At 40.0% G+C, this 11,089-nt stretch overlaps 1 protein-coding gene across 1 annotated transcript; it reads right to left on the minus strand.

The window, feature by feature from the left end:
* Positions 1 to 2,120: 2,120 nt before the first annotated feature.
* On the minus strand, positions 2,121 to 6,052 carry LOC103129157 (NXPE family member 3-like; the record flags this gene model as incomplete). The annotated part of the gene is made up of 5 exons (XM_016664856.1): positions 2,121 to 3,490; positions 3,572 to 3,769; positions 3,877 to 3,947; positions 4,510 to 4,805; positions 5,579 to 6,052. Coding segments are annotated over 5 exons (1,650 nt in total), but the record flags the coding sequence as incomplete, so codon positions are not given.
* Between the last annotated feature and the right edge of the window lie 5,037 nt (positions 6,053 to 11,089).

An 11,089-nucleotide genomic window follows, 5' to 3' on the forward strand; every position in this document is an offset into this window, starting at 1 on the left:
TGTTTTAACCATCTGACCCAAACAGTAAGAATAGCAAAATTTAAATTTGCAACCCCTCTGTCACGCCCAGCTCGAAGGCGAGGACAAAAAGGGAGACAGACGAGCGGATCTATAGAAACAATAATTTATTTGATAACAAAAATGCGCTCTGTGAGATCAGGCCAGCCAGTCAAAGAGAAGTGCGGACCAATGCTGCTCGTTCCGGACGGGTCCGGAGGGCAAACAAGCCGACCGTGACTGGCTAGTCGTCCACTTTTATCCTCTACCGGTGTGTGCAATTACCAGTCCATCTACCTGCTTCCTGGAAAAAAAACAAGAACAAACATGTAGAGGACTAGAGACACCTACTGGGCAGGAGGGGATCGTCACAGTAGAAAAATACGTCGTTTTGGTTTCAGCACTGGACAGCTCCTGTACGTCCACGTCTGAGTTCATGTGTGCGTCAGATTGTTCGTTGGAAACAAGTAACAGATTTATGCAAGAATTTATCCTCAGCGTAAGGCTCCAGCATATTAAGGTGACACAAACGTGATCTCTGCCTTCGATCAGGGGTAGATACTGACTAATCCCTGTCACCAACGCTCCTCTTAATCAGGTAAGGTCCTCTGTAGCGCGCTAGAAAACTTGAACCAGCTGGGATAGGACAGATTACTAGAAATTTTTCAGAAGGTTCACACACTCTCCTGATTTTTCCTTGGCTCTCAAAAAAATAGAAAAAAAAAATCAGCAAACAGTTGTAGTCCTTTTCAAATTCCAAACAGTTTGTGCAAAGGTTTGCTTTCAATGTTTGATGGAAACTCACTGACTTTCCCAAGAATAAGCGATGGAACGACCATAAAGTCAGAATCCTGGTCAGTCCAGGTAGGCAGGTGTGCTTTGTATCCTGTAGTTTTTATTGAAGTTCATCAACTACATAATTGTTTTCTTTGTGAAATTTTTTGAAGGCTGTAATACTAATTTTCCTGACTTTTTTGCATGATGAGATCATTTGTGTTTTTGGAATTACATGAAAACTTTAAATAAATTATTTCTTAGGGGGTAGGTGGATATATAACTTCTTGACTCAGTGCTTCAATCCATTGTTGGAGGAAATTTTTAAAATGAAGATGAATGTGTAACTTTTTAGAACTTGCAATATACAAAAAGTTTGTCTGGACTTGATAAAATGTGACAGAAATATTAACACATATTTTTGGAGAGTGCAAGTGGTTTTATATATGTGAGGACATAAAAATATGGGTAAGGTCTTCATGCTCTATGCATGACTTTCTTATCTTACTTTCTTCCCAGAAGGATTGAATCCACATGAATCCGAATCATTTCAAGTCATGTATTCTTGTTTTTCCCCCAGTTGTTGTGAGGAGAAGAAACCAAAATTATAAACGGAATTTCCAACTTACACATTAGGCTACTTGGTTTCTTTGGAGATTTTCCTTTCAATCAGGACATTTCATTTTATTACATAAAACAATGAAAGACAACCATTTTAAATGTTGGCTATATTTTAATAAACAACCAACCGTTTATGTATCCATAAACAATTTATTTTATACTCATACATTTATTCGTTATATGCCAGTTCATATTCTCTGGACAGTTTACTAAGTGCACCTTGTTGGTACCATAGCATCTGATTGTCTGAAAAAAAATTTTTTCTTCGAAGAATAGAAACAAAAACGTCTTCAAAAGTTCATTTATGAGCAAGTGACTTGAAATATCCACCAAATGAGCCCAAAAGAAAGTCAGGTCAGGTAGACAAAACACAGCTTTAGGTAACATATTTTTAGTAATCTAATAATGAACACACAGCTGTGTGTGTGTGGGTGTGTGCGCGTGTGTGTGTGTAGGAACTATTTGTCCTAAGAAACAAGGGTGGGAAAAAGGACACACAAGCAACATGAGTGAATACATCAAGGAAGGTGCTTTACACCCACAAATAAGTACAAAATAATATTCAACCTGAAAATTGTAGCTAAGTACAAATTTGTTTTATGAATTAGAAAACTAGCTCTTTGAGCCATTTGGTGGATTCCCCCACTTCCTGGTGTTACTCCATAAACTGTCCTCTCCCCTAGAAACTAATTCACTGTGCAAATCAATTTTATCTCAACATTTTTTTGTCTCTCAAACCTGAGAGAACTTTATTTAATCTGTGCACTATCATAAGAAATCAATTATAAGTAAATACTACTTCAAAAGTGTCACTTTATTTAAATGTGCTTGAGTAAAAGCAAAATATACAGAAATAAATAATAACGCAAGAAACAGTTTAGAAGAACCTTTACAGAAAAACTTCTAAATATGTGACAGAAGCTGCACCTTTAACAAATCCTCAGGACGCCTTGATAGGTGTGACTGGTGTCCTAGTGTAACAAATATAATATAATGTACAAATGAAGCAGTGTTAAATAAAGGTAATATTTTTTGAAAACTAGTCAGTTGCCAATTATTATTATTAAAAAAGAAACGTGCCTCAACCTTAGGAAAACTCAACATACAGGTATTCTCTGTAAGGCTACTTGATGGTTTCTAGACTATTAATTTGAAACTTTACATTTCGCTTACGATAAGATGAACAGCATTATTATTCCTAAAGGAACATTTCTGTGGCAAACAAGTCAAGAGATTAGTCTTGAATGATTTTTTCAAGATGTCTCATATTTTATATATAAATGAAAAGGAACTGGGAAAGTTCCAGGCAAAAGCTGATTGAGTTCTTTGTCTAAGAAAATCTTTTTTATTTAAACATGCCAGTGTTAAATGTACTAAATCTACTTCTGTTTTGTTAATGAATAACTCCATCATCTGAACTGTTGGTTGGCATTTCTGTTGTGGTAGACATCGCACTAGAAATAGACTTTGACTGCATAGTTGTTTTTTTATGAGGTCCTAACCTGTTTTTCTTTTCTTTTTTTTTTTTGACTGATTGCACCTTTAGAACTCTCACCAAGGGGACAGGTGTGGGACAAAACAACATCAATCATGTTCTTTATGATGGGAGGCTGTGGGTGGAGGCTGTGTGGCAGGTGGTGGGCCAAGCACATCTCCCAGGCGTCGACCAGTTTCACATTCATCCCTTTGAATATCGCTCTGAGTATCTTGTCACGCTGAATTGAAAACCAGTCACTGTTGGTCAGAGTCTCGTAGAGGGACAGCGCTTTGGGGTTCGCAGTCCTGATGATGACCAGCGTACCTGGATGTCTGGTGAGCAGTTGCCTTACTGCCGTCCGTATGCTCAGCAGGCGCCGGATGTAGACCTCAACGGGGAAGGTGCTAAAGTGCGACCAGATGCCAATAACTACCACAGTGTTCGTGCCGCCAACCAAACCTTTCAGTTCACTGGCAATGTAACGCATCTGACTGATTAACAGGTTACCGAAACGAATGGGAGCGCCGTGGCACCGGAACGTCACTAAGATGTTGTTTTTAAAATCCAAGGCCATGAAAGGTCCCGTTTGCTTTGGACTTTTCAAGTCAAACATCTTGAGATCTGAAAGTTTGCACAGAACAGATTAGGCTGCGGCATGAAGCAGTTTCAGTTGTTGCTGGACATTCCTATTGGGCATCTTACCTGGTGTTGTTGAGGTCAAATACTCAAACCACTGTCTGATGGTGGAGTCTCCGTACAGGTGGAGCGCCTTCCCTTTCAGGCACTGGCTGATTGCTGTGGCGTTGTTAAACTGACGGACTGTGGTGCCATCTAGTGTTCGCCACACACCCTGGTAGTAGTAACCGGCAGGACCGGTCTTCATGTTTTCATTCTTTCCACCTGGAATGTAAACGGGGAAGATAAAATCTTCAGAAGGAACTTCATATCTTCCCCGATAAGAAATTTCACAGTTATGCCAACAGAACAAATAGTTAAACATATTTTACCTTTTAGTTCTGGTAGAATGCTGATGTTGGAAGGTCCTGATCCCGGAATAGAGACTTTCATATTGACACCACTACAGCAGAGCAAAGCAAATTGACGACAGACTGTCATGGAATATTAAATCTTTGTCTTATTCACATTCTGTGTCTTAGTTCTAGCAAATGTCACTTTTTCTGTGCCCCTGGTTTTCCTGCTCTATATGGAGGGGTTTGCAGTACCCTCAGTATCCAGGGGCACTGTGATTTCTGAGGCATTAGCACCAGGGTGAGTCTCCTATTACAAATACTCAGGGACAAGGGTCAGAGGACAGACTCTTAAAATGGACATGATGTCCTCTACTGAAAAAAGTCTATACCCAGCATCACGTGTCACTTCTACAGTTCAGAGAAAAATAGTATTACCCCTTGTTTCTTCTGTTTTGTTTCTTGTTTCTTCAAGACAAATTTAATGAAAAACTAAGAAAAAAACATTTAAAACCATGTTTTCATTTATGAAGAGAAAGAAGTAATCTGATCCATCCATTACTTGGGTAAAGATCTGATCAACAGCATATCTCAGGTGCAAATTTGTGTTTTAAAGTTTTATGTTGCAGGCAACACAGAGATTGTTGAGAGTACACATAACAGTACACTTACCTTTTAAAGAGCTGCTCTTCCATGGGCTTTATTCTTTGCCTGAATCCTCCTTTGGAGTGGGTCATCCTGGTGTCACAGTTCAGCTTCTTTGGCTTGTAGCAGAACCAGGGCTCCCCCGTGTCGAGGTCAGTGTAGTTGCACAGCTTCTGTTTGGGAGCTTTGAGGCATACGTTGCATTCAGTACTTTCCTTGATGGACCCTGAGCGAAAGATGCTTTCGAAATAAATTCTGTCAGGCTGCTCTTTGGTCAGTCTTTCCAAAACCGTGACCGCCTCACCTGGGTGAACCAGGGTCACCTTTTAGAAACAAAGGAGAATTAAAAAAAACAACAACAATTTAGTAATTGTTTTTTTTAAACCATAAAGTAAAGTATATATTTAATCGTATGTGGTTAGAGCTGTGAAAACGTTTGTACTCTTACAAATTCTGTTTTTCCTTTTTTTCCCCCTCAAATGTAAAATTGATTTACAGATCGCAAAAAAATATTCATTGACCGTATAGACAACATGAAAAGTAATAACAGTGGCGCAGTTGGTAGCAGTGTCACCTTGCAGCATGAAGGTCCTGGGTTCGATTCTTGACCGGAGGTCTTTCTGCATGAAGTTTGCAATGTTTTCCCTGTTCATGTGTGGGTTCTCAATCAGGGTAACTGGTCTCTGTAAATTCTCCTCAAGTCTTTGTCTTGTCTGAGTTGACCTGTCCTGGGTGACCCTGCCTTTTGCCCATTGACAGTTGGGAATAGGCACCAGCACCCATTGCAACCCGACTAGGGATAAATAAGCGTGTACGACAATGGATGGATGATGAGATTAAAAAAAATTTTTGCAAACATGAGTTGCAAAAAAGAAGCAACAGAAGCTATCTGAGTAAAAACATTTTCACTCAGTTAAATTATCAATAAAACATAATTTGACTGTTGGGTTGACAAAAACCCACATATGTTTTTTCAAAGATTCACATGTTTCTTATTCAGAGCTTCTTACTGTGTTTCCTGTGGAGAGAACCTAAGTGACAAAAGGAGCTGAAACACTTTACTGCAACACTTGTCGTTAAAACTTCTGAGTCTTACCTCAACTTGTGCGTCTCCTTCCCAGAGTAAAGAGAACACAGCGGTGTAGGAACCATTGCGATGATCAAACACTTTCCCCGCCACGCCTGCAAACACAGCACGGTTCTGCAGCCGAGCGTACAGCAAGTCTCCCCCAGACTTCCTGGGGCGACCACGGAAATCAGAGACTTTTATCAGAACCTCCAGCTGATCCCCGACGTGCCAACTTCCCCCTCCTCTCCGTGGGAGAATGGTGAAGGTGCTGTGAGCGGGATCACTGGTGTCATTCAGGGAAAAGCCAGGCGGTACAGACGGCGTTTCAGGCCAGGCGATGGACTCCTTCAACAAGTTGACCTCTTTGACGTTTTCAGGTGACACAGAGTGGAAGGAGCAGACGCTGGCTGGCTCAGAGGGACGTAACGGAGTGATGGCGTTGATAGGTGTTATGGTCGCTATCGGAGTCACGGACCCGTTTGTAATCTTTAACTGGATGAAAGAAGATTAGACAAATGAAATGCCTTACAATCATAATTTCAGTGCATAATCCTGGTCAGTTTATAATGTTAATATCTTTATCTGATAATCTACAGCAACTGCTTTTCATGCAAGGTTCATACTGTTATTATGAAGATAAAGAAAAATGAAATAAAAAAAAGTTTAAACTATGTTTCTGTTTATCCCTGTTGATGTTTGATCCTGTTTGATTTGTCTTCTGTGAATTTACTTTTCAGTTCAAGATGAAACAATTTGACTAGAAGAATTGTTCATAAAAGCAAAGCGGATAGAAAACATGTACACACCTCCTTCAAAATGCAGGGTTTCTGTGAAGTGAAAAGGACAAATACGTTCAGACACACCTCCCTCCTTTGATACCTTGAACAACTTGTGCGAGAACAATACAAACGCCCCGATAGCTTAGTTGCACGAATGTGAACACCCTTAAGCTGACACTTATTTGTACAAGAGAAAAATAATTAGTTTTGACTGTTTTCAAAAAGCTGCATGTCATTTTGTCCTGTGTCTTTAATCTGTCAGTTTAAGCTGTACAAAGACTGAAAAGCTGCGGTGGTTTCGAAGTGTGCAGAGGAGAAAACGACGGCTCAAAGCAATACATAAAGCTTTAAGATTGTGAGATGTTAACCAAAAATTAAAAAAAATAAACTTCACCCTGGTTAATATGCAGCTCTTGTGATCGCTGACGTCCATGTTGTACAGCGTGAAGCACAACACACACACAGCCAAGAGGAGGAAGATGAAGCCATACTTCATAGGGTAGCGATTTCTGGAAGCACGGCCTTCCTTTGACAGCCATGACTGGACCTCACTCTGCGTTAACACACACAAAGCATAAAAGGAACAAAAGATAAAGAAGCCTACTTTGTCACAAGACAAGTTTGTACGGTTCAGAGGATATTTTGTAACAAAAGCACAGAATGACAGTCAAGACAAACGTTAATATAACTTTCAAATTCGACTTAGAAAGTTCAGCTCAATGGCTGATTGTCATCGTTTTACTTTCTAACACATGACAACTTTGTTTTATTACACCCAACAATTTCATGCATACCAGGCTGCACAGTGGCGCAGTAGTTAGCACTGTTGCCTTGCAGCAAGAAGGTTCTGGGTTCAATTCCCAGCCCAGGGTCTTTCTGCATGGAGTTTGCATGTTCTCCCTGTGCATGCGTGGGTTTTCTCCGGGTACTCCGGTTTCCTCCCACAGTCCAAAAACATGACTGTCAGGTTAACTGGGCTCTCCAAATTCTCCCTAGGTGTGAGTGTGTGTGTGCATGGTTGTGTGTCCTGTGTTGCCCTGTGACAGACTGGCGACCTGTCCAGGGTGTACCCTGCCTCTCGCCCAGAACATCAGCTGGAGATAGGCACCAGCAGCCCCCTTGACCCCTCTACAGGACAAGGGGGTACAGACAATTGGTAGACTTTCCCATCAGCTTCAGAAAATGCACTTGACAAAGCACTTAAAATGTGTGATTGAGTTAATTTTCTAATTTTTTTTATTTTATTTTAGTTTATTGCTTCAGTATGGAAGAGGATTAAAAAAGAGAGAAAAGAAATCTGAGAATTCTGTGATAAAAATGTGGCCCTAATCCTCTTCCGTAGTTTCAAGCAGCATCTGAAACAGGTGTAAATATAAAGCCGAGCCTGTAATAAATTTCGCACTCAGTTGATTATAACTGACTGCGATTATAATTATAATTAAATTAAAGGATTATGAACCAAAATTCTATTTTTTGCCAATTGAAAGCAATCTGAAAATGAATAATTTCCCTACATGACGTAATAGGTCTATTTGAAGAGTTTTTTTTTTTTTNCACAAGAAGAATTTAAGATCTGGGAAACACAGAGTTAACTGTCTCACATGAAGATAAACAGACAGTCGTAACCTCCAGGTCAGTTTATACACACATAAGGAAGAGAACACTTTAAACTAAAAATCACAATAATACTGATTAACATTAGACTGAATATGTACTAAAGTAATAATGATAATACCAAAAAATATCTAACAAGGACCTCAAAGGGTAGGCACTCTCGCTCGAGATCAAGAACCATCGTGAGCAACAGGGACTATCTTTAGATGGTGTATGGTGTTATCGGTGTGTCAAATGACATCACCTAGTTGTTTTGTATGTACTGTGTGTGCTGCATAGAATATGGCCAGCATATTCCGGTGGGTGCAAGTTGCTTCCTCTGAGCAGGCCCAGATTGAGCTAGTGGTGATTTGTTATGTTGGTGTTCAAAAAATTCAGGTTAGTAGATTCTAGGAAGAGGATGGAGGAAACAAGAATAGTCTTAGGTTATAAATTAAGTGAGATTAGGATTAGAATAAGAATGGAGTATTGAGGGATTAAGATGAGGAAGGAGAATTCCAAGGTTAGGTTCAGGACAGAAGAGAGATTAGGTTAGGTTTAGAAAAAGAGTTTTTAAGGAGTTAGGATGAGGAGGAAGAATCCAAAGGTTAGGTTCAGGGAAGAAGAGGGGTTAGGTTAGATTTAGAGAAGGATTTTTTTTTTTTTTTTAATTAAAATGAGGAAGGAGAACTAAAAGGTTAGGTTTAGGGCAGAAGAGAGGTTAGGTTAAGTTTAGAAAAGGAGATTGTAAGGGATTAGGATGAGGGAGGAGAATCAAATGGTTAGGTTTAGGGCAGAAGAGAGGTTAGGTTAAGTTTAGAAAAGGAGATTGTAAGGGATTAGGATGAGGAAAGAGAACTAAAAGGTTAGGTTCAGGAAAGGGGAGGGGCTAGGTTAGGTTTAGAAAAGGAATTTGTAAGGGATTAAGGTGAGGAGGAAGAACTAAAAGGTTAGGTTTAGAGCAGAAGAGGGGTTAGGTTAGGATTTAGAGAAGGAGTTTGGGGAATAAGATAAGGAGGGGGGACTAAAGGGTTAAGTTACAGGACAGAAGAAAGGTGAGGTTAAGTTTACAAGGAGCTTTTTGGATGTATTAGGTTCAGGAGGGAAAGGAAAAGAAAAAAGAAAGGAGAGAGTGGGGGAAAATGGGGGAAAAAATCGGGGGGGTGGGGGTTTAAAGAGAAAAAAATCTGTGAAAATGATTCCGTGTTAAGTTATCTTTCGTTAAGGCCTTCTGATGTTTTAGTTCCCAATCTTTTAATCCAGATTCTCTCCTGTATCCACCTTTCTCTTTTTGTCCAGTTTGGGTTGTGAACCAAAGGTCTGCCCCTCATGGATTCAACCCCATGTTGTATGAAGTGTTGGATTATTGTTGTTTCCGTTTTCCTCCTACATCTAACATTTGATTTGTGGTTCGAGAAACGTAGGTGAAACGAATTTACTGTTTCCCCTACGTACTGTTTTTTGCACTTGTGACACCAGATAAGGTAGATCACTTTTTTTTGAAAAGGGGGAATTCCGGGTGGGAGAGTCCAACGTTTATTGTTGCTCTGGCTCCTAACGTAGGGGAATCTTGGTTTCCCTTTGTATGGCACGTTTTTCTTCGTGAATTTAGAGTGGACCAGAAGGTTTTTCAAATTGGGGTTCTTTTGAGGTGCTGCGATGACCCTCCAGTTCTGACTTATAGGAAGGTTTTCTTGTAATTTTTTGAAGTTTTCCTTCAAGATTCTGTGATTTTTTGTTGTGAAATCTGAAAAGGGTCCTGTTAGTGCAATAATGTGTGGTTTAGTTTCCAGATCTTTGTTTTGGTTTGTGTTTTCCTTACAGAGGGTTTCTTTTTTAACTTTATAGAGAACGGTCCTAGAGTACCCTCTTCTCTTCAGGGCCTGGAAGAGGACCTTTGTCGCCTCTTCTCTGTCTTTCTCATTTGAACAGATTCTTTTAAATCGAATCAATTGGGATTTTAAGATGCCCTGAAATGTGTGTCTCGGATGGAAACTGCTCCGGTGTAAAAGTTGGTGGGAATCCGTGGGTTTAAAGAAAATCTTACTGTCCAATTTTCCAGTTTCCCTGAATTTTTCCCCTTTGAAGGTAATCACATCCAGGAAGTTAATTTGCTGTAGGTTGGTTGTGTTTTTTAGTTTGATAGATGTGTGATGGTTCCCCAAAATGTCCATGAATTCTCTAAAATCTTCCTGGCTGTGTTCCCAAAGGCCCCAAATGTCATCCAAATACCTATAGTAGGCCTTCGGGAGTTTGGGACATTTCTGAAAGACCTCCCTTTCCCATTTCGCCATATAAATATTGGCGTAGGCCGGTGAAAATCGTTTGCCCATGGCCGTCCCCTTGATTTGTAAAAACCAATGGTCGTTGAACATGAAGTCATTCCTTTCCAAATTTATTTTCAGGAGTTCCAGGAGAATTTCATCCGGCCTTTCAGAATCTGGATTTTCCCTAAAGCATTCTTCAAGGCCTTTTTCAGTCTCAATGTTTGTGTAGAGATTTTCTACATCAATAGTGAAAAGGAGGGTTTCCTCAGAAACTGTATGTGTGGATACTTTTTCCAGGAAGTCGGTTGTAGTTTTTAGAAAACTGGGATGTTTCTGTGAAAGGGGGTTCAAATAAAAATCTAAAAGTTGTGCAGAGCCGTAGGATTCGCTGCTGCAGTCGGAAATTATTGGTCTGCCTTTTGGGATGTGGGAGGGTTTGGACCATTTGGTGGGTTCCTTGTGGACTTTAGGGAGGAGGTAAAAGTACCTTGGTCTGGGAGGGTCTGTGCCCATAAGACATAAGAGTTGTTTTTGATTAATGTATTTTTGTTCCTTCAATTGTTTGAGGAGGTCATGTATTAAGGTTTTAGTTTCTGGGTAAATAGGTTTTTCCAGGGGAAGATAATATTCTTCGTCCCCCAGTTGTCTGTTGGCTTCCCAAAGGTAATCAGATTTGTCCATGATTACCGTAACAGAGCCTTTGTCGGCTGGTTTTATGATGATCGAATTATTCTTCTGCAACTCTTCTAATGCTTCCAGTTCCTGTGGTGAAAGATTGCTTTTTTCGGGTTCAACTGGGATTTTTTTAGTGCTAATTTTGTCCTGCTCAATTAATTCCAAAATGAGGGGGTGGGTTTTATGAATCGGTGGCTCCCATTGAGATGGGGTTAAAAAAGGAG

Source organism: Poecilia formosa, unplaced genomic scaffold, assembly GCF_000485575.1.
Source record: "Poecilia formosa unplaced genomic scaffold, Poecilia_formosa-5.1.2 Scaffold520, whole genome shotgun sequence".
Taxonomy (NCBI): domain Eukaryota; kingdom Metazoa; phylum Chordata; class Actinopteri; order Cyprinodontiformes; family Poeciliidae; genus Poecilia; species Poecilia formosa.